The sequence below is a fragment of the Heteronotia binoei genome, chromosome 13, assembly GCF_032191835.1.
Source record: "Heteronotia binoei isolate CCM8104 ecotype False Entrance Well chromosome 13, APGP_CSIRO_Hbin_v1, whole genome shotgun sequence".
In the NCBI taxonomy this organism is placed as follows: Eukaryota; Metazoa; Chordata; class Lepidosauria; order Squamata; family Gekkonidae; genus Heteronotia; species Heteronotia binoei.
The window spans coordinates 26,352,201-26,376,068 of NC_083235.1; the positions used below are offsets into that span (position 1 = coordinate 26,352,201).

General features: G+C 46.4%; 1 protein-coding gene across 1 annotated transcript in view; it reads left to right on the plus strand.

Moving 5' to 3' along the window:
- The first annotated feature begins 1,311 nt into the window (after window positions 1-1,311).
- Window positions 1,312-23,868, plus strand: part of PIP4K2C (phosphatidylinositol-5-phosphate 4-kinase type 2 gamma) — a 49,777-nt gene continuing 27,220 nt past the window's right edge. The window contains exons 1-4 of the mRNA XM_060252126.1: window positions 1,312-1,530; window positions 18,179-18,276; window positions 20,331-20,427; window positions 22,405-22,551. Coding sequence (XP_060108109.1) covers window positions 1,402-1,530; window positions 18,179-18,276; window positions 20,331-20,427; window positions 22,405-22,551 — 471 coding nt within the window. The 5' untranslated portion in view covers window positions 1,312-1,401. The remainder of the gene's footprint in view (window positions 1,531-18,178; window positions 18,277-20,330; window positions 20,428-22,404; window positions 22,552-23,868) is intronic.

Sequence of the window (23,868 nt, forward strand, 5' to 3'; positions counted from 1 at the left end):
AGACACCCTGTGAGGTGGGTGGGGCTGGAGGGCTCTCACAGCAGCTGCCCTTCAAGGACAACCTCTGCCAGAGCTATGGCTGACCCAAGGCCATGCTAGCAGATGCAAGTGGAGGAGTGTGGAATCAAACCCGGTTCTCCCAGATAAGAGTCCGCAAACTTAACCACAACACCAAGCTGATTTAAAGAGAGACGTGCCTTTTCCAAGCCAGTTGACAGGGCAGGGAGGCTTAGAGAGCCACAGTCTGGCCATCCCTATTATAGAAGGTCCTGACTTCTCCAGTTAAAAGGAGCAGGTAATGGGGGATATGAATAGTATGGCCAGTTAGCGGTCGAGAAATCAAAAGGATATTTTGGGGTTGGAGCCGGATGAGGGCGGGGCTTGGGAGTATAATACCACAGAGTCCACCTTCCAAAAGGGCCATTTTCTCCAGGTGAACTGATCTCAGTTGTAATCTCAGGAGATCTCTAGCGGTCATCTGGGGTTGGCAACCTCAGATAGGAAATATCTCTCCCTGGGCAGCCACAGCCAACCAGAGTAAATGCTGATCCAAACAGACCAAATTACAAAGCTATGCACATGCACCTTGGGAGTACAATCTATAGAACAACATAGGGGTTTCTTCTGAACTGCTGGAATGGTCTGACTCAGGGGTGACCAAACTTGCTTAATAGACTAAACGTCAGGTGTTTCAGAGCCATAAGACATGAACATTATATATTTGAGAGCTGCAAGACAAGGAAGGGAAACAGATGGGGGAGGGAGGGAGAGGTGGAAAGAAAGCAACTTTGAATGCATTCTCCAAGCCTCCAGCTGACTCAGCTTGGAGAAGTGATTTAAAGAAACAAATGCCTTCTCCACGCTGGCCGACGGGGCAGTGGGGGGCTTTGAGAGCCACACAATATATGTGAAAGAGCCACATGTAGCTCCCCAGCCACAGTTTGGCCACCCCTGGTCTGACTCATTGCAAGACAGCCAAATATATACAAAATAAAAACGCCCTTCGCTTTTAGCAGTCCTGTGGGTAATTTTAGTTCCAGCTCCCTCCGTGAAGTACCAATTACACATCGCGCTGCCACTTCCGATGCGAAGCTGAAATGCCTCCTCCACTAACTCCCAAGGCAAAAGTCTAGGAAGTTTCCTTCCAGGCGTGGAACGATGCCACTCTGCTCCCGCGGACCAATGAGGGCTTCCAAAGGGACACCCCTTCTGAGCCGGAAGGCCAATGGAGGCGTTCGATTGCGCTTTGGGGGCGGGTTTGGAATTCCAAGCTGTGCATCACTCCTGGATTCTTTCTCGCCCCCTTTGGCGTCACGTGGTGGCGGCATCAGCTGATCGTTGTTTCCGTTGCCGGCGGCGAGGCTGAGAGCGGAGCTGGTCGGTCGGTCTGCGGCGGTGGCCATGGCAGCCTCGGTGGGGCCGGGGACCCGCACCAAGACCAAGAAGAAGCACTTCGTGCCGCAGCGGGTGAAGGTCTTGCGGTCGGCCGACCCGCTGCTGGCCGTGCTGGGCTGGGGCATCAACCATCAGGTAAGTGACACGCGTCCGCCGGTGCTCACGTTCGTGTACAGCCTCCTCTACACGTGTCTGCTTCCCGCGGGGAACCCTTCGCAGGGCTCCCGGGGGCGGCTCCGTGTCTAGATCTGGGCCACGGAAGAAGGTCTGCCTGCCCTTCCTGATCTCAAATACATGTGGCTCTTTAGCTTGGAGAAACGTCGACTGAGGGGTGACATGATCGAGGTTTACAAGATTATGCATGGGATAGAGAAGGTAGAGAAAGAGATACTTTTCTCCCTTTCTCACAATACGAGAACTCATGGGCATTCAATTAAATTGCTGATCAGTCGGGTTAGAACTGATAAAAAGAAGTACTTCTTCTCCCAAAGGGTGATTAACACGTGGAATTCACTGCCACAGAAGGTGGTGGTGGCTACAAGCATAGACAGCTTCAAGAGCGGATTGGATAAGCATATGGAGAAGAGGTCCATCAGTGGCTATTAGCCAGAGCGTATTGTTGGAACTCTCTGTCTGGGGCAAGTGATGCTCTGTATTCTTGGTGCTTGCAGGGGAGGCAACAGTGGGAGGGCTTCTAGTATCCTGGCCCCACTGGTGGGCCTCCTGATGGCGCCTGGGGTTTTTTTGGTCACTGTGTGACACAGAGTATTGGACTGGATGGGCCATTGGTCTGATCCACCATGGCTTCTCTTATGTTCTTACGTTCATTCACACACAGCCCGGCCTGCCTCACAGGGCTATTGTGCACATAAAACAGAAGGGAGGTTTACTTTTGTAAACTGCTTCTGGAGTCTTGCTTGAGCAAGTGGGAAAGAAAGAGCAACACTTAAAAACATCAGTTCTTAGACCCTGAGCCACATTGGGTACCCAGTGGGGGACAAGTGAAGTATAAGCGGAGTAAATACTGAGATCCATTTTGCTGCCTCTTGGTTTAGAACTGGAGATGCCATGGAGTAAGCTAAAGAACAGATGAGCTGCGTTTCTAATCTTGCCTAGCTGTCTGTATTTCTTAGTGTGCTCTTGTTGTGTCCTTCCTTCAAGGAGTTAAGAGTGACAGATGCAAATCTTACATTTTCCAGTTCTTCCTTACAAGTTTGAGAGAGGGGGAGTGACAGGCCAAAGGTCACCCCATAAGTTTCTTGGGCTGTAGGGATGTGAATGTGGGTCTCTGTAGTCCGGCGCTGTAACTGTTGCATGGCCCTGGCTCTCACTAAAAGCATTAGAGGCAGTGTACAATTCATATGTTCCCTTGCTTTTTTTTTTTTTAAAGAGTGTTTTGATTTTGAGTGCTTTGGTAGTATTGTTAGATTCAAGTCCAGCAGCACCATAGAGATGAGTTTTAGGGTATTGTGTTGGTTTTATCGTAAAGGATTATTTTTGTAAGCCCCTTCTGGAGTCTTGACTGAGAGAGTGGGATAAAAACAGCAACGCTTAAAAGCGTCAGTTCTTAGACACTGAGCCAGTTCCTTTTTCTTGAGTCTTTATCCCGATTCTCCTCTTCCCTGCTTCCTGGTACTCTGACAAGTTGGTACAGGTAGCATAGGTCCTTTGCTCTCTCCGCTAACATGAACTGCTGGTAAGAGTTGTTCACCTGGTAAACCAATCCATTCCTTGTTATTGGCCTGATACCAAATCCTACCTCCTTGTCTATGGGGATTAATACTGGGAACTGGCAGAAGGCATCGATGACATATGTCTGTACAGATGGGTCAGTAAATGAGCAAGCGCTCTCACCTTTTCCTATAATGGGCTTTGTTTTCCTGATATTAGGGCTGCTCATCAAGGATTACACTGGTTTTAAGTTTCTCAAGGCTGGAAGGAAAGATTAGTTTTTCCTTCTTTACTGCAAGCAAGGCTGTAGCCACACGTGTAGTTCTGTCCTTGAGCTTGCTTATGCAGTTACCCATAAATGGCCCCATACAGCATCTGAGCAGGAAGGGGAGAGAAGATCTCTAATGATTTTACCTCATCAGGGTGAAACATTGCTTTCCTCTTTTTCTTAGAAGAGAGAAAAACAATATTCTTTTCTGGAGGACAGCAGGATGGGGCAGATAGAGGGGGTCGATCTGATACTTCTCTGTTACAGCTAATAATAATAACAAAATGACACCACCTGCCTGTACTGTGTGAAGAATGAAAGCTGAAACCCAGGCCTCCCACCATAAATTTAGAGGTCTTTGTGTACTTGGCAGACTCCTTGAGGTTTGGGGGAAAGTCTTTGTTAATTAAGCAGAAGAAAGTCCTCAATAAAGAGCCCTGATGAGGGTTACATATGCTCCGGAAGGGTTAAAGTGAAAAGGGGTGGGGAGTGGGGCTGAGAGTTTGGAAATTTCTGAATGGAGGGATTTTGAAGGTTACGGGGAGTTTCCAATTTATTTTGCTCTCCAATGATTTTTTTTTAAAATGTGCTCTCAATTAAATTGTATCAATTTAATACTTAATCCCTCCTTTGTTAGTGGGTTAGAGTGTCAGGATTCTGGGTTGTCCCCAGCAATACCCAAAAGTCGTATGCTAAAAGGTGAAATACTGGAAATGTAGCAGTTGCCCTAACCCTTTCTTTAAACCACCCGGGAATTTTGCCTGTAATTACAGGGTTATACAAGGTTTTTTCTGTCTGGGACTGCAATTTTGAGCTGGAAGACCCTTGTCAATACACAGAGCTCAAGAATTTCAAGGCATCTCCTTCGCAGAATGTTTTTTCCTGTGCTTGTCCTCGTCATTGGTTCACACGCCGGGACTGCAGATTGCCTGTCAGATATTAAGACTTCTGTTTGCAATCTTATACTAAACAGCATTATCCTCTCCTATGTCCAGTCCTATCTGAGGGGGCGTAGATTATGGAGTCATCAGGAGCACAGCAAAAATGCCAAATGTTTCCTCCCGTCTTTACCAGCTTCTTCTGTGGGTGCCTGTGTGGTTTTAGTCTGTCATAGATTACCCATACTGAACTCATATCAAGCTGCCTTCTCAGTCTCCCCTCCCCCCCATACACAGCATCCTGTATTGAACATTGTTCATCGAGCTTCTTAGGACTTGTCATATCCTCCTATATGAAACTGGGAAGCAAGGCCATTGCAAGGGAGTCCTTCCTGGTGGTGGAAAGTGCTGTCCAGTCGCAGCTGAGTTATGGTGACCCCTTGGGTTTTTCTAGACAAGAGATGTTCAGAAGTGGTTTGCCACTTCCTGCCTCTGTGTAGTGACCCTGGATTTCCTTGGTGGTCCAAATACTAACCAGGACCAACCTTGCTTAGTTTATGGGATTGGGTAGCCTGGGCCATTCAGATCAATGCTCTTTTTGGGTACAAAAAAACCTAGCCAAATCACTGTCTTTGCATATCCTCTTTCCATCTCGTAATTGTGCCTAGAGTTTAAAATGTTTTCCTTCTGACTGGAAGCCAGTCTGTTTTGAAATTTCCTGTTGAAAGGTCATCCACCTGTTACTAATATCCAGGTTTCTTACCCCTCAAGGGATTTAGAGCTGGGTGTCACTTGCCAGGTTTCATTTTGCAATACAAACCAAAGAACATACTTTGACTTTTCATAAGAATTTGTACTTGGTTGAGGTCAGCCACCAGTTTTTAGTTTATTTATTCCCTGATTTCCTGTGTAGCCCATATTTGGGGGCACATGGTAGAGGGAGCCAGCCATCGCTTGCCTTTGCAAACCACCTCACCCTATGAGTAAGAGAGAAATCTTGAGCTGTCAGGTTCAGACCTGGGGACCAGCTTTTTCAGACTTCCTTGTGCCCTCATTTATCAAGTATCAGTACTCATGATAAGCCCTCACCTGTTGTATAATGAGCCATCCTGTTGGGAGAAGGTCTTTGGTGATGACCGTTGACCAGTTGGGTTCTTATCTGGGCATCTGCAAAGATGTCTTAATCGTGAGAAGACAGGAGTCACTGAAAAAGACGATAGCATTAGGAAAATATGAATACCCAACACAAGATGGATTGAGCTTGGTAACTGTTTTGGTCTGTCTATAGCAGTAGGAGTCTCGTGGCGCAAAGTGGTAAAGCTGCAGTACCTCAGTTCGAGCTCTCTGCTTACGACTGAGTTCAATCCCGGCGGAAGCTGGGTTCAGGGTTGACTCAGCCTTCCATCTTTCTGAGGTTGGTAAAATGCGTACCCAGCTTGCTGGGGAGGAAGTGTAGATGACTGGGGAAGGCAATGGCAAACCACCCTGTAAAGTCTGCCATGAAAACGTCGTGATGCAACGTCCCCCCAGAATCAGAAACGACTGGGGCTACCTTTACCTTTTAGCAGTAGAAAAGAGCAAGAATTCAGTAACCCCTTAAAGACTAACCAAATTTGTTGGCAGGCAGGGTATGAGCTTTTTGTGAGTCTGAAGACGTGAGGTGAGACTTACGAGAGCTTATGCTCTGCCACAATTTTTTTTTTTTTTTAGTCTTTAGGTGCTACTGGTTTCTTGTTCTTTTCTACAACATGCGATGTACTGACTCAATAAAGGGAAGCCATGGCCTTCAGTTTGCATGTCCTGAAAAGGGCTGTTAATAACATGACATTTTGGAGGTCATTAATTCACAGGGTTGCCACACCTTGGAAACAACTTGATGGCACATAACACAAAGATGTCTTAATGGTTTTTCCTGAAATTGTGCTCCATATTTCTTCTATGTGTTTGAAAATGCCTTGACAGTGTACAATGTTTCTGTTACATTTCCTGGGGATCTCAGACAGTTGAAAGTTGTTTTAGATTATAGAAGTTCACTTGGAAGGAAATCTGTAGCACTTTAGACAAGATAGTACCTGGTTGTTCTATAATTTCTTTCCCAGGGTTTTATTTCTGTGTTTCTTAAGGAAAGGGCCCTATCTAAAGTAACTTTTCCACCAGTTTCTTGAAATATATTTTCCTGTTCCTTGCAGTGGCTCAAAATCCTATGCAGATATCTCTCATGTATCTGCTTTGGAGTGCTTGTTTCTCACATATTTTAACTGCCACTTAGTTCAAAGTGCTTTTGAAGCAAGCAATTTGTTGTTTTTAACAAGAGAGAAAGGGGTTTTTTATCCATAGTTGGAGAACACAGATTTGAGTCAGGAGCTTCCAGCGTAAATTCTCAGGTGGAGCATACCTGTGATAGGTTGGTCAAATAAATGGGGCTGTTGGTGCTCTGGTGTTAGATTGCAGCCTTAGGGGCTCCTTTCTGTGGGTCAGAAGGATAGAGGTGGCCTGACTGGGACACTGCAGAGGTATTAATAGCAGAATGCTTCAGTAAATGAATTTAAACAGCTGAGCTGAAGTCGCAATCCCTGTAGTATATAACCTATTTTGTGACGAGCCTGGTCTGATTTAAGCTGTGAAAGGAGGTCACCTCCTGAGCTCTGGATGGAAAAGAGAATTAACCCGTGCATGGAGGACAGTAATTGCCTCTTTACATGTGCACTGGTCTTAACTAGACGGTCTGCAGTTCCAGCCTTCGCCCTTCAACTTCGACTGACCCTCTCTCCATCTGATTCCAGCTGTTTTATGGACCCCTCAAGTGCGGGGAGGGGAGCCTGTGAGCTCCGGTGACTCAATACCCGAATATTTCAGATTCCGGAATGATGGAGGCGGCTGTTGGTACGTGGGCCTGGTAGCATGCCCTTCTGTCTCGCAGAACTGTCGTTGTTGCCGCAGGCGGAATTGCTTGGTGCACAAAAGCCAGTTGCTTCTTTCCTTTTTATCCTTCGATGCTTCCGAGGCGTAGCTGCTAAAAATAATATGCCATGTGGCACATTTTCTTTTCTTTTTTTAAAAAAACTGAAAAAAGAACTGGCAAAGCTAAAATTGCCTTGGGTGCCTTGGCATCTTTTGCTGGGCTGGACAGAAGCACTCTAATGCAGCATGTTTTGGCATGATTTTTCTGATTCTTTAAGTGCCTGAACTTACCCTCTTAACACCACGTACGCGCGGCTGTTCTCTGTTTGGCAACTAATTGCCAGTCATTGCTATTTTTTGTTAGATGGCTTCCATTTAGAATGGGCTTGCTAAACTGCTAGTGCCAATTGGATTGTTTTTACTGGATTTTGTTTTGAAACCAGCCCTGCTATGCTCTGGAATGGTACCAAAAGAACTCAATAGTTATGACTGTAGCACTTCTGATACACATAAGTATCATACAGGTTTTTTCTCCCCCTTCCTTGTAGGAGCCCTTCATATCAGGTGGTGCTTATTCTTAAATTAGAAGAGGGGGCCAATCTTATCCTTGGATCCCCTGGACTTACTGGTATTTTATCCTCCATTCACCAGCTTTGTGATTCTCCACCTGGAAAACTGCAGGAGGGAATGTAAACTCCCAAGGAAAAATCTTTCCACAACCACATGAAACGTGGAACTGCCTTATACGGAATCAAAGCCTTGGCCCATCAAAGTCAGTATTGTCTACTCACATTAACAGTGGCTCTTCAAGGTCTCAGGTAGAGGACATTCATGTCACTTACCTGCTGCCAGATCTTTTAACTGGAGATACTGGGGATTGAACCTGGGACCTTCTGCATGCCAAGCAGAAGCTCTACCACTGAGCCACAGCATCTCTCTTCAGCAAAACCAGCAGCAGATATTTGGTCTTGTGAATTCTGGCCATGCAAGACCATCTCTTTCCCAACACCTTCATTGAGGGGAGGGCCTCTGGTACATCTCATCTCTTCTGGTGCCTGTGTTGGCTCAACACTCCATTTGAGAGATCCTTACGCTCACAGCCCTGAGCTATGCACGAGTGGATGTGTACATCATGGCCTTGCTGAAGAGATGGATGGTCAGTGAGTTTGCAGGCATTTAAAGTGGCAAAAGAGGCCTGAATCTGAAGCGCTTGGGGGTGTCTTCTCTGGGGAAACCAATGGAAATATTTGTAAAGGTAAAGGTAGTCCCCTGTGCAAGCACCAGTCATTTCCGACTCTGGGGTGACGTTGCTCTCACGTTTTCACGGCAGACTTTTTATGGGGTTGTTTGCCATTGCCTTCCCCAGTCATCTACATTTTCGCCCCAGCAAGCTGGGTACTCATTTTACCGACCTCAGAAGGATGGAAGGCTGAGTCAACCTGAGCCAGCTACCTGAAACCAGCTTCCTCCGGGATCGAACTCAGGTCGTGAGCAGAGAGTTCAGACTGCAGTACTGCAGCTTTACCACTCTGCGCCACGGGGCTCTTGGAAATATTTGTACCTCACTTCAAAAGACCATTTTGAAGATTACAGAGAGGAGGCTTATAAAGCCAAAAAAACCTGCAGGGGTCTGCTTTCTTACTTGTAGTAACGGTATAGCTTACAAGACCTCTCTGATAAGCCCAGAGCGGGGCTTGTATCTGCACCTGTCTTAAAGGTCCAGTGGTTCGGTGCAATGCCCTGTTCTCAGCTCTGAGCCTACATCAGAGAAGTGATTCATCCGTACTGTTCTGTGCACACAGGAGTGAGCCTGTTTCTTTTGATGCATGTTGTGCGTAGAGTGACTCTCCTGAAAGTCAGCCAGTGAGGCCTTCTGATCAGAGGGCAGTTTGAATCGCACTTTTTCTCAGCAGAATTGAGCTGGATGCGCCATGCGCTGTAGTATGTTGGGTTCTGTTTAGCCTGCTCTACTTACCTGGAAATGTATCTCAAAAGGAGAAGTATTGTCTTCCCTTTGAAGGAAAATGTTAAAGAGAGCATTAATGTGTGTGTGTGTGTGTGAAGTTGCCTTATACTGAGTCAGGCAACTGGTCATTCTAGTTCAGTCTTTTCTGTTCTGACTGGCAACTGCCTTTTTCAGAGTTTGGGGGAGAGAGTTATTAAGGTCCTTTAACTGGAGGTGCCAGAGGCTGAACTGGGGAATTTCTACCAGTGATGCATGTGGGTCTCCCTCTGATCCCCCAGGAGTAAATCTGTAAATTTTTTGTAGCTGTCCCTTGACAGTTGGTGCAGTTTATTGCCATTTACCGTGGTCACTCCAATATAATATATTGCATATTATCTCCAACTCTGTGACTTGCAGCTGTGTCTGCTATGGCAGTTTATGGGCTTGATTTGATAGGTCGGTCCAGCCAGTTTCTGATCTCTGGAGTATCAGTTGAACAGACCTCTCCATCATCTCCGGTGGTTTTGCTACTGTTGCTGTCTTCTTTGCAACATGCTGGACCTGGCAGGTTATTGCCATCTAGGAGTAGTTGCAGGTAGCTCCATCACTAGATCCAAGTGGTTTCTTTCTAAGAAATCAGATTTCTGTAAAAGCGACTAAACCCAGCTTGGTCTGTTAGTGGTCAACGGGGACTGGAGTGTTCTTGGAGAGAGAGTAGTCTGATGCTGGTGGAATGAAGCAGGTCACCCTCCGAGGGCTGTGAGGGGTTCATGAGCCATCAAACCACTTTGAAAAGAATGTGGTGGAAATAATGCTAGGTACACAAGAGGACATTTTGTATTCAAAATTAGTGACTGTGGAATGCCTACTACGTTGTGTTTACTTAGTCACAAGTGTTGATTTACAGTCTCTGCTTTACTCATGATGTGCAATCGCAAAGAAAGCCTGCATTGGTTTCCTGAGAATCCTGGATTTCATTGTTAACAGATCAAGTTTCCAGGCTTTTGGATTGCAAAAGGCATGCTTAAAAGCACCTGGCTAGACTGAGCGCAGAAGAATAGATGCTTTCGACCTGTGGTGCTGGAGAAGAATCTTGAGAGTCCCTTGGACTGCAAGAAGATCCAATCAGTCAGTCCTAAGGGAAATCAACCCTGACTGTTCCCTGGAAGGTCAGATGCTGAAGCTGAAGCTCAAATACTTTGGCCACCAAATGAGAAGGGAGCACTCACCGGAGAAATGTTGGGAAAGACAGAAGGCAGAAGAAGAAGGAGACTGCAAGAGATGGCTGGGCTGATTACTGATGTAACTGACATGAATTTGAATGGACTTCAGAGGATGGTGGAAGACAGGAGGGCCTGACGTAACTTCGTCCATGGGATTGCAAAGAGTCAGAATCGACTGTACGACTGAACAACAACAATTACTGACAATGCCTTGGAAGCTGGAGAAGTGGCTGGACATGATTACTAGCTGTTTCACATTTGGGACTTCAGTGCCTTGCACCCCATCGTGAGCAAAGTGGGGTGTGTGTGCAAAATAGAAAATATGCACGTGGAAAAGAACTGATCTTTAGTTGTACAGAACTTGGATGAGCCTTAGTCTAGAATTTCCCCGGTAGTGCGAAATTTCCGTATTTTCAAAAGTAACAAGCAGGAACGAGTGTACAAGTATGTATTGAAAAGTTGGAGGGCCTCTACCTTCTCTTTAAGCAACTTCATTTTGACAGCTCACAGAAACAGTGACTCCAGAAGTGATTTTGAGCAAGTGCATTTGATGCCTTCCATGGTACTGGTGTTCTTTTGATTTGCAGATTCCCCACCGTGGGTGTGGCAGGGCTTTGGGGTCACTTTGCACCTGAAGTTCCCAACCTTTTTGAGCCTGCAGGCACGTCTGGAATTCTGACACAGTGCAGCAAGAAAATGGCCGCTGCAAGAGGCAAAGCCAGCCGTAGAATGATTGCCTCATCTTCAGTAACACAGTGTAGATCAGGGGTGTCAAACATGCAGCCTAGGGGCTGAATCAGGCCCCCGGAGGGCTCCTATCAGGCCCCTAAGCAACTGTCTCTTGTCTGCTTCCTTCTCCCTCTCTCTTGCTTCCTTCTGTATCTCAACTTGCTTTGCAAGGCTTGCTCATTTGCACAGGAGCTACAGAGCAAAACCTCAATTTTCTCCATTGGTTGAGACTCCTCCCCCTCCTGGTACCCTGGGGAGGGACAGAAAGAGCCAGTGCTTTCTTTGCCCAGTTCCCTGGATCCTATGGGAAAAATACATAGAACACACCTTTAAGACCAACAAGTGCTAATGTTTTAAGCATGTTTTATTTTAAGGTTTTTTTTTAAAAAAAAATCTTTTGTTGTGTTTGTGTCTTTTAAAAAGTTTATATTTCTGTTGCCTGATCTTAAATAGTTACACACATGGTCCGGCCCAACGCAGCCCAGTCCAGCCCGTCGAGGTCTCATTTATGTTAGATCCAGCCCTTGTAACAAATGAGTTTGACACCCTGTAGATCCTTGTTTTGTGGGGGAAGCTGCTGCAGAAGCAACATTTTTTAAAAAAAATCTGCACAGCCAATCAGATGCCTTGCTGGGCAAAAGCCTTACCTGCCCCCACCCACTTCCAAAATACACTTGGCAAGCACCAGAAAAGGAGTCGGTGGTGCTATGGCACCCATTGACCACCGCACTGGGGACCCCTTCTTTACACTTTCTGCTTTTTGTAGTTGTGGGGAACGTTCTGTAATGAAGAAGAGAGAGGTCTGCATGTGGGATTTCTCATGTGACTTAATGATACCCAAATGTGTTTCACTGTTAGGCACGCTTCTTTACCATTCTGTGAAACAACACGCGGTGGTCTGCAAGCAAGGTTCAGCATCAGTTGTGAAGCAGCTGTAAGCCTGAACCCCCTTCTTGTTAATGGCATTAAAATAAATCTAAATGCCTGGTTTGGACTGTGATCACGTATCTTTAGCCATTTTTTTTCTTTAAAAAATGTGGCTGTCTGATGACTGCAGACCAGTCTTTTACATCTGTTTATAGTGGGTCGATGGTTGAACAGTGCCCAGAAGGGGACTGAACATTAAAAATAGCTAATTACTTTGGAACGTGCTGCAGGTGCAGGAAATGTTTAGTACAGCTGGGTTTATAAAGAAGAGTTATCTGTACTAGAAAGAGAGGGGTGTTTGTGGACATTAATAATGAAAGAGCTTCTTATCTCTTACAAGTGCTCACAGAAGCAGTTTACTCTCACATCTGCGTGCGTACACAAGGATGCTCAGATTCCAAGTGCAACTTCCCTTAGGACAACAAGGTTTAAGTCACCTGCGCCCTCCACCCCCTGGAAGTTCATTGGGTGACCTTAGGCCCATAAACAGTCTATCAGCTTAACCTACTTCTCAGGAGGGTTGTTAGAGAATAAAATGGAGGAAGAGAGAATGATGCAATAAGCCGCTTTGGATCCCCATAAGGGAGAAAAGTGAGATATAGTAAGTAAGTAAGTAAAATTTTATTTGTATCCCGCCCTCCCCGCCTAGGCAGGCTCTAATAAGAGCTGGGGGTTCAGGTTGCGGAAAGGCCCCATAAATGCACCATACAGCAGCTCTGGGCATAGCAACCTGATGTTCTGACTTAGATGCATTAGATCAGGGGTGTCAAACATGCAGCCTGGGGGCTGAATCAGGCCCCCAGAGAGCTCCTATCAGGCCCCCGAGCAACTGGCTGTCATCAGCTTCCTTCTCTCTCTCTTTTGCTTTCTTCTGCATTTCAGCTTGCTTTGCAAGGTTTGCTCAATTGCACAGGAGCTACAGAGCAAAGCCTCTGTTTTCTCCATTGGCTGAGGCTCCTCTGTCTTGTGGTCCCCTGAGGAGGGAGGGAAAGAACCAGAGCTTCCTTTGCCCAGTTCCCTGGATCCCATGGGAGAAATACAAAGAAAGCACTCTTAAGACCAACAAGTGCTAATGTTTTAAGCATGTTTTATTTTAATTTTTTTTGGAGGGGGGAATTTTTAATTGTGTTTGTCTGTGTCCTTTAAATAGTTTATATCTCTGTTACCGAATCTTAAATAGGTACACACATGGCCCGGCGCAACATGGCCCGGCCCAACAAGGTCTCACTTATGTCAGATCCGTCCCTCATAACAAATGAGTTTGACACCCTCCGTTAGATGCACACTTGAAGCATGCCCATGATGTGAACAATGATGCTGTTGAAATTTACTGCTGATTTGTTGCACTAGGTGAGCTCTATACAACACATTCAATTTAAGCTACAAAACAACTGGGTCTCTCCCCCTCACCCCTTAGTCAGTCAGCAGCCCAGATTCCTGCTTGCAACTGCAGTTCCACTTGTGTGTGTGTGCGCTTCTCTTTCTAGTGTTGGATGCTCTGTGTAATCTTATTGGCCAGTAATGCTTCAGTGTGCAGTCTGGTTTAAACTGGCCCCAGCTTGGCTGCTTCTTCTTCAGCAGGAAAGGGGGGTGGAGGCACTGTCTGTGGCTGCAGGAATTTGGGATATGTAAAAGGATGGAGGCAGCCAGTTGGGCATTAATGATGGTTCTGTGCTGCACCCCACACTTCTCTGATCTGTGAACCTTACCCTCCCCCTTGCCAATGATTATAAGAGAGGAAAGCCCACACCCATGTTACCCAAAGAGGCAGTCTCCTAGCTTTAAGGAGACAGAGTGAGAGGGGGGTAACTGGATCTCCACCTACATTTACAGGGATTTTTCCCTAAAGAGAACTCTCAAAATCAGCCAGGCAGGCGTTCAACCAGAAAGGATTTTATTAAGAAAAAGAGAAAGAATAAAATAAAATACACACAAGAGCTAATTAGGAGGAATGGGGAGGAGGGGGAGAGTGATTTGAGGAAAGGGCAATAATTACTGTTCTTGGAGAAATCTGCAGAAGCAGTAAAATGACTAGCTTTTTGAGAGAGCCCAGCAAAGTGGGAGTGCATGTGGAGGATTTAAGGCTCACACACACACACACTGCTGGGGAAGCTGAGTGCTTCTGATATAGGGCAGAATGTGCCCTCTGGCAGGTATGACATTCTTGCCAGAAACACAATAACCAAATGAGCCTTTCTGAGGTAGACAATGATGTGTGAGAAGTTTGATGACCCTTCAAGTACCTGGAAGGAAGGGATAATGGCATACCATTTTGTTTCATTCTTCTGTGTCTCAGCTTGCTTTGCCAGGCTCTCTCAATTGCACAGCAGAGTGACAGAACAAGAGAGCTTGCTTTGCCAGGTTCTCTCAATTGCACAGCAAAGCTACTGAGCCAAACCTCTCTTCCTTCCATTGGCTGAGGCTTTTCCCCTTCTTCTCCCCTTATTTTGCCCAATTTCCTCATTCGCACAGGAGAGATACAAAGCATCTTTAAGACCAACAAAGTCTTATTCAACATATGAGATTTTTGCCTTGCTACAAAGAGTTTGTGTGTGTGAGGTTTTTTGGACTTTTTATGCCAAGACTCTCCTGGGTGCAACTGGGTTTGCCTCCAGCCATTTCATGTTTTCCCCTGGGTCTTAGGCTCAGAGCATTGACCATGAGAATGTCAATAAATAATAATAATAATAATAAATTTTATTTCTATCCCGCCCTCCCCACCTCAGCAGGCTCAGGGCGGCTAACAACATTTTATAAAAACATACAATAATAATAATAAAACTTTTAAGTTTAGCAATATAAAACATCAGCAATAAACTTAATAACATTAAAAACCAGTTCAATAAATACAATTATTCTGCGGTATAGTTCTTCAACCGCATTGGCGGCTCCTTAATTTCTGATCTTCCTAACAGTCCGGGTGTGCAAATTTGAAAAGGACGGTCTTGCAGGCCCTGCGGAACTGCTCAAGGTTCCGCAGGGCCCGCACCTCCTCGGGGAGTCGGTTCCACAGAGTAGGAGCCGCAATCGAGAATGCCCGTGCTCTGGTGCTCTGATGTTTAATCTCCTTCGGCCCGGGGATGGTCATTAGATTTTTCCCGACTGACCTCAGTGCTCTCTGGGGTTCATATGGGGAAAGACGGTCCCTCAGGTAGGCTGGTCCTCGGCCATATAAGGCTTTAAAGGTAACGACCAACACTTTGTACTGGACTCGGTATACAATCGGCAGCCAGTGCAGTTCACGCAGCCCCGGCTGTATATGCTCCCATTTTGGGAGTCCCAACAACAGCCTGGCTGCCGCGTTCTGCACTAGCTGCAGTCTCCGAGTCCGGCACAGAGGTAGCCCCAAGTAGAGGGCATTACAGTAGTCTAGTCTTGAGGTGACCGTTGCGTGGATCACTGTTGCGAGGTCCCGGCGCTCGAGGAAAGGGGCCAGCTGCCTTGCCCGCTTCAGATGGAAGAATGCTGACTTGGCAGTGGCTGCTATCTGGGCCTCCATTGATAGTGAAGGCTCCAGTAAAACACCCAGGCTCTTTACCTGGTGCGCTGCTTTCAATAGCGCACCATCGAAGGCCGGGAGAGCTATTTCCCTTCCCAGAGCGCCGCGACCCACGCAAAGGACCTCTGTCTTCGCTGGGTTCAGTTTCAGCCCACTCAGCCTGAGCCATGTCGCGACAGCCTGTAAAGCCCGGTCGAGATTCCCTGGTGCGGAGTCGGGCCAGCCGTCCATTAGTAGATAGAGCTGGGTGTCATCTGCATATTGATGGCAACCCAGCCCAAACCGCCGGGCAATCTGGGCGAGGGGGTGCATATAGATGTTGAACAACATCGGGGAGAGAACTGCTCCCTGAGGCACCCCTGAGGCCTGCTTTCGCGGGGAGGGCGGGATATAAATTGAATAAAATAAATAGTAGATTTGCAACTTACAGATACACAGCTGGACAGCAAACTCAAGATTGCTACAGCTAACCTCAGACATTATCTCCAGATTTTGATGCAATAATTCAGAGCAAGACATGTCAGTTATCAGAGACTGTTAAATAAACAAAAAATTGCAGGAGTGGGCACTCAATGAGATTAATGAGCAGTAGACTTGGAACAAATAAAAGGAAGTACTTCTTCACCAAAAGAGTAATTAACATGTGGGGGTTCAGTGCCGCAGGAAGTGGTGGCAGCTACAAGCATAGACAGCTTCAAGAGGGGACTGGATAAACATATGGAGCAGAGCGCCATCAGTATAAGCCACTAGGTATAGATGGAACACTATGTCTTGGGCGGTGATGTTCTGTATCTTTGGTGCTTGGGGAGTCAACCGTGGGAGGGCTTCTGGAATTCTGGCCCTGCTAGTGAACCTCCTGATGGCACCTGGTTTTTAGCCATTGTGTGATGGGCCATTGGCTTGATCCATCATGGCTTCTCTTATGTTCTTATCTGCCTCTCTCTCTTACTCCTTTCTGCCTTTGTGGTCATCCAGGAGGCCTGCGTCTGAAGCAATCAGAGGGCCTAAATCAGGAGGTGGTAGGATGCCGTTAGTGAGTCGATCACACCATTACAGACTGCAGGGGACTGATTTTGTCTTTTGGCATTCCTTTGTGTAAAGGAACAATGTCCCCACTCTGAGCACACAAGTGCCGCAGGGTTAGAGGTTCTATCTATCTGCCTTCCTTTCCTGCTGTGCTGGTTTTCTGTTTACAGGGAGTTCTTATCCTAGGCAAACATTCCCAGGTGCCACCTTCCACCTGCAGTCTGAAATGATGCACTCCGTTCTAACATTCACATTGTTCACCTCGTTCCCTTGCAACGGGGTTGTCAAGTTGTACTTTCCTCTGAACTGAAAGCACCCATTCCTCAGCTTGTGAATGGGAGGGTGTTTAATAGAAGCTTTCTGGTAGGAGAGTGGAATCTGGCCTAATCTTGGTGGGGTGCCACGACAAAGTCCTGATCTAGCCTGCAGAGCTACACCTGTATGCTTGAACACTGCAGTCCCAAGAGTGGGTCACAGTTTTTACCTCAGGGGTGTTACCTTGAAATAAGCTCTCTCTGGACAAATAAAGGATTCCAAGCCATTATCTGAGCATTCTTGACTGTTATGGCTAAATGTGTCTGTCATGATGTGAGGCCTAGTGCGGCCTAGAGGGCAGGAGTTGCTAGTGGGCCTACATCTCCCAGGATCTCTTCTGTCCCTCTGATTGGGTGGCAGAGTTTTGGAGGGAAAACTAGCCGACCTGGAAGGGAAAGCATTAAAAAGGCCTAGCTGGAAAGGAAGGTTGTTCTCTCTGCTGAGGGTGGACTGGAAGAGGTTGCAGCTGTAGAGAGATCCCTCATCCAGGGAGGGTGAGTGAATTGGTCTGACTTATGGAAGGGAACGTGAATCTAGTCATGTTATGGCTTTTCTTTTTTGTTTTGTACCAACCTTTGTTGCTTTTCCCCATTCACTGTTGCGCTAAAAGTCTTTACTACCCACCTATTGTTTGAGCACTGTAAATAAACTCTTGTTGTTGTTAGACTACCTGGGTCCTTAAGTCTCCTTGGTCACAGTTAAAAGGTATCTTTTAATAAGGAAGACGTAGGTTGGGTGGGTGTTCCGGGCATGGCCGGCCCTGCCACTAGGCAAACTAGGTGATTGCCGTGGGCGCTGGCCTTCTGGGGGTGCCAAATTGGGCGCCCCATCAGTGCAAGGGGGGGGGGGATGCCAGAAGTTAGCCTTGCCTAGGGTGCCAGACAGTCTCAAGCCGGCCCTGGCCTCTGGGCCCTCCCAGATGGACCCTTACCAAAGTGGTGGCAGCCAGTAGAAGGCTCTTCCTGGTTCTCTGCTATGTGACAGTGTCAAAAACAAAAAGGGAAATCCTGCCTGAGGTTTCTATACTTGGTGGTGGTGGGAGGCTGCACCTGTTTTTGTGGGCTTGTGAAGATGTTCTGGCTGCTTGGAAACAGAGGCTGTGACATGAGGGAGGAGTGCTTCTCAAGGTAACACTGGATATATCCATTGTTGCTCCTAATCGCATGACTCACCCAGATGTCGTGACTGGCAATGATGTGCCGTGAGCCGCGTGCCTCCTTTTCCCTAACTGGGATTCTGGTCTACACGCTGTAGGCAAAAGCTTCCTTCTCAAGCCTGTGCCCAGGTTTCAGCTGTGAGAACCATCGTGGTGGGACTCCCTGAAGGGGGCGCTATGGCAAACCGACACGATTTCAAACTAGAGAAGTCAGCTGCGCTCTACTTTTGCTTCCCCTGCTTTAGGTCAACGAGCTGAGTCAAGTCCCTCAGCCGGTGATGCTGCTTCCGGATGACTTCAAAGCCAGTTCCAAAGTGAAAGTGAACAATCATCTCTTCAACAGGTGAGGAGTAACTGGGATCTGAATATGCAAGGCTTTGAGGTGCTCTCAGACAGTTCCGCCTCAGCCTCTTGGACAGGACTGTGTCTGGTTGATGCTATGATATTAGAAGTGTTGGGGATTAGATCCTGCCATCTTTAGTCACGCAATGCACATGCTCCAGCTGCAGGGATGTAGCTCCTCTTGCACGCATGTGGCCTTGTGGTTCTTTTACCCTGTAATCGCCTTCCTGTGTTATTTCCAAGGCCTTTTGGACGTTCCTCTTTGCTTCCATCAACCATCCAGTGGGTGTCAAAACACTAGCAATCCTGACTATGTGTGTTTTAGGTCCCGCCTTTCTATCCTGGTTTGAATCCCTGGGGTGTACACCAGTCATCCACAACAAGGCATCCAATCTGTTTCCCGATGCCTACTGACTGCTTCCATAGAGCCAAGAACTATTCCTTGCTTTTCTGCATTTCTTTCGGAGTAGTAGGTACTGCAGAAGGAGTCATCATCTTTGTGTCAGCAAGGAGCATATCCCTTTGAAAACAGCTGCCTCCATCATAGGAGGATGCATAGCTTGGAACTTCTTAACGTCTTGTAGAACCTTCCACAATGGCAGCCATTTTGTTGTGACCCTCATTACAAAGCTCTCAGCATTTCAGAGGCCCTGCAGTTCAATAAGTTTGGGAGTCTTTACTGTTCGCAGTAATTGCATTTTCTCCCTCCATTGTGAGAATTGGAAATAGTAATAGGACTCCTACTTCACAGAGGTGTGGATAGCCTAATTCTCGAACCCTTCTCTAAAAGCACTTAGGAAGCTTCTGTCTAGGAGGGGATTTTTTTTGTTCCCTCCCATCTCCCAATCTCTAATTATTAGCAGTAAGGGAAGCCTTTTCTCCCTGACTAATAGTATATCCAGGCACATACTGCTGGAGGATTACACCATGTGCTACAGGAGGCTAATGGGGAGATGATTACAGGCCACAGATTACTGAGATAATGCTTAGATTGACTGGGTAGCTATTACTTTGGTAAAGCCTTGTTTCCTTGTCAGCCTGCCCTTCTGATCCTGAAACAGCAAGGCCTTTGTATGTATGAGAGTAACTTGCAGCAAGGCTGTTGTGGGGATCAGCTTGTCTCCTGAGCATGAGAAAACAAAGGCCAGGGGTCGTGAAACTGAGCGAGATGGGCCTATGAGGGGAGAATCCTGAGGTGTATTTGTTGTACTCCACTTTTCTCCACAGTGGGCTCTGAAAGCAGTTTACAACATGGGTCTCCTCTCCTACATTTTAACCTTACAAACAACAACCCTATGAGATAGAACAAAGCAGGAGTCAAGTAGTACCTTTAAGACCAACAAAGTTTTATTCAGAATGTAAGCTTTTGTGTGCTAGAAGCACACTTCATCAGACAAAAGGATGGAATGGCAAGGTCTGCTTGCCATTCCATCCTATTGTCTGATGAAGTGTGCTTCTAGCACACGAAAGCTTACATTCTAAATAAAACTTTGTTGGTCTTAAAGGTGAAACTTGACTCCTGCTTTGTTCTACTACTTCAGACCAACGCAGCTGCCCACCTGGATCAACCGTAGGAGGTAGTTTAGGCTGTGAGTGTGACTGGGTCCATGGTCTCCCCTCTTCCATTTGCTCTCACAGTAACAACCCTGTGAGGCAGGTTAGGCTGTGAGAGTGTGACTGGGCCCATGGCCACCCACTGGACTGTCTTACCGGAGTAGATATTTGAACCTAGTCAATCCTAGTTGAGCACTCTAAATCCTATGCCATAGAATAGAACTGTGAGAGAAGTTGAATGGTAATTCTGAATGATTCCCCATATTAGTTTTTAAAAGCTTCCTACAAGTAGGAAATAGGTAGTGTGTAGGGTTAGAACTTTTATTAGATTCACTAGTGGTTTTTAGCTGCAGAGGACATTTTTGTTACATGGGAGCATTCAAAAATATCATTTGCCACTCAGCCAGATGTGGTCTAGTCCTTCTTAACCGCCTTTGAACTAATTCTTCTACGTTTGTAGACAGGGTTCTCAGTGTGCACTTCTTTCTGTCTCTCCTGCAGGGAAAACTTGCCCAGCCATTTCAAGTTTAAGGAATACTGCCCGCAGGTCTTCCGCAATCTCCGGGAGCGCTTCAACATTGATGACCAGGATTATCAGGTGAGCAGATCTTGTTCTGTGTCCTCAAACACTGATGAGTCTTGTATGATAGTTCAGATACTCAACAAGGCAATTACCTGCTATTTTTCCAACAAGCTCAGAGGCTTAAAACACAGCGCTGTCAGCCCTGCTGTTATAGAACTTCCTTCTCAGAGATGCCTGCCAATCCAGTTCCTGCCTTTTTTTTAGAGAAACAGTTTAAATGTTTGTTTGGGAAGGCCTTTTTCTGGTTTGAGAGAAGGATGAGGAGTGGGTGGTGGTGTAACTAATTTTGTGGATTGTGGAATTTGAGGGTTTGTGTGTGGGATGGTTATTTTTCACGTGTTTTTGCAGTTTATTTGCTGGCCTTGCTTGAAGAGTTTTGATTTTTTGCAAGTCATTTGGAGAACCCTGGCTGCAAAGCAGAATAGCAATTCCCATAATAATACCGACTTCCAGAGGAGTGAATTTGGCAAGTTATAAATTGCTCTACCTGACTCATAGTAGCTAGGTGACTGGATTACTGTTAAGCTCAGCGAGTGAATGTTTCAGGGAAGTTGTTTTGAGAAAAGTTGTTATTGGAGGCAGTCTGAGCTGGATTCCTTTCTTCCCTCAGGATACTCAAAACAGTGTACGTGGCGTTCCCTGGCAGTTTCTCACCCAGGTGGTGGCCAGTGCATGCTCTTGACTGGCTTTAACTAAGTTGTGTCTGTGTGCCATATTCTGGCAGCTCAGTGGTTAAGATACTGAGCTACACATCTCACTAGATGGGGCTTATCACATGGCTTCAGACCTCAGCCCTACCCCCCAATATTGGGTTATATTCAACTAGCTTTTCCTCTGGTGAAAAAGAGAGAGAGGGTTCTTTTCAGCCACCCAAAAAAGGGGATCATGGGACCTGCATGGACAAAAACCACTTGGGACGGAGACTGTAGTATAAGAAAAAAGGATAATAGTGATGATGTCCCTCACAGAGCTGTTGCAAGGATATCAACAAATTGAATTCTGAAGCTCAATACAACGTTTGGTATTATTTTGAACACTTGGGGTTTAATGCCAGCAGTTCTTTAACTGGGCGTTGAGCACCTGTTTTGCATGCGGAAGGTCCCCAGTTTAGTTCATGCCATCTCCAGTTAAAAAGAATATTGGGTACCAGGTCGAGGGGCTACCCTCGGGACTTGGAGAGCTTCTGCCATTCAGAGTAGACCATACTGAACCAGATGGACCAAGGGTCTTCCTTCATACGTTCAGTCCCAATGTTTTGCAAGATGTCAGAAGATGATCTTGGACATAACATCTTAGCCTTTCATAAGAAGAGTGGTTTCTGAGACCCTTTATCTGTACTGGTCTCCGCCTCTGTGAAGGCATCCATCTTGGTCCACCATAGATGCTTCTGTGTTAGGTTTCCAGCTGGCTAGGAGGAAAATGTCCTATTGCTTTAATGGCTGGTTAATGTGTGAAAAAGGGCAGCTGAAGTTTTTCATGGCATGGAGGCCAATAACATCCAAATAAGCTGAATTTTAGGGGAGTGCTTTTTGCCTCATAATGAAGCCAGCAGATGGTGTAACAGTGGAGGCATTCATGGAAGGAGAGCACTGCTTGGCCTTTTCCTTGGATTCTTGCTTCTTTATATGGCTAATGCATCATTTGGGGGAAGGGAAAGGCAATAAAGGTTTCTTGAAAGGAGATGGATGAAGGAAAAAGCCCAGCCAGCAATCCAGCTCTCCTTGTAAAAACGACTTTCCTGGTGTTCCCTGTTTCTTCTTCCAGCCTCTGTAGAGGGACTTACCTTTCAGGGGTGACTGGTGAGAAGGAACCTTTAGAAATCTGCCTACTTCCTTTGTCCTTCCTTCCAGATATTCCACTGTGCAGTCCCTGCTCTTAGCCTGGCTTCCCACATTGTAGACTGAAGCAACCAGGAGGGGATTCCTAAGTAATCCGTTTGGAGGGACAGGCTGTGGCGTGTCGCGACTTCATTTTCTTTTTTGACCCTTCCAGGTTTCGTTGACACGTAGCCCCCCCACCTACGAGACTGAGGGAGGCGGGGGGCGCTTCCTCATGTCTTACGACAAAACATTGGTGATAAAGTTGATCTCCAGTGAAGACGTGGCTGACATGCACAGTCTCCTCTCACATTACCACCAGGTACAGTTAGCTTGCAGGCATGGTTCCTTCCATGGGCGGGTAACGTGTTCTGTGTTGTAAAGTGAATCCAGATTCTGCCTTAAGAAGAGCCTTATTCTGCAATCTGAAGAGCTGTCATCTAGAGGATGGTATGGAATTGTTTTCTGTGACCCCAGAAGGTAGGACCAGAACCAACGGGTTGAAATTAAATCAAAAGAGTTTCTGGCTCAACATTAGGAAGAACTTCCTGATGGCTTAAGCGTTTCCTCAGTGGAACAGGCTTCCTCGGGAGGTGGTGGGCTCTGCTTCCTTGGAGGTTTTTAAACGGAGGCTAGATGGCCATCTGACAGCAATGAGGAACCTGTGAATTTAGGGGGAGGTATTTGTGAGTTTCCTGCATTGTGCAGAGGATTGGACTAGATGACCCTTGAAGTCCCTTCCGATTCTATGATTCTAATATGTGCAGGCTAGGGTTCCCAAGTCCAATTCAAGAAATATCTGGGGACTTTGGGGGTGGAGCCAGGAGACATTGGGGGCAGAGCCAGGAACAAGGGTGTGACAAGCATAATTGAACTCCAAGGGAGTTCTGGTCATCACATTTAAAGGGACAGCACACCTTTTTAAATGTCTTTCTTCCATAGGAAATAATGAAGGATAGGGGCACTTTCTTTTGGGGATCATAGAACTGGACCCCCTGGTCCAATCGTTTTGAAACTTAGAGGGAATTTTGGGGAGAGGCACTAGATACTATACTGAAAATTTGGTGCCTCTACCTAAAAAAATAGCTCTCCCAGAGCCTCCGAAACCTCCAGATCAATTCCCCATTATACCCTATGAGAAATATTTCACATAGGGAATAATGACTTTACTTTACTTTACTTTACTTTATTCGATTTATATCCCGCCCTACCCCACCGAGGTGGGCTCAGGGCGGCTTACAACAATAAAAGCTAACAAAGGTCGATTTAAATACAATTAAAATTATACAATAAAATACATAAAAGCCTAAAAATACATAAAACTCACATCGATATACACTATGCTACTATTACTTAAATCAGTCCTTCAAATTTCCAATATTCGTTTCCCTCTCCTCCACACACACCCCTTCTTGCAAATCTGATGTAGGGGATTGGCTCTCTACTCACCAGCCAGATTCTTCACAGTAACAAAGACACAGACACAGAAAGTTGAAGCCTTTCACCACCTCCGGAGGTGCAAAGGCATATGGTCCTTTGGGGCAGGGCAGGAAGCAGCCTGGGAAAGCTCCGGCTGCTGCGATGGAGCTGGGTGGGAAGGGGAGGGGCAAGGAGAAGCTGCTGCGATCCAAGGTGAGAA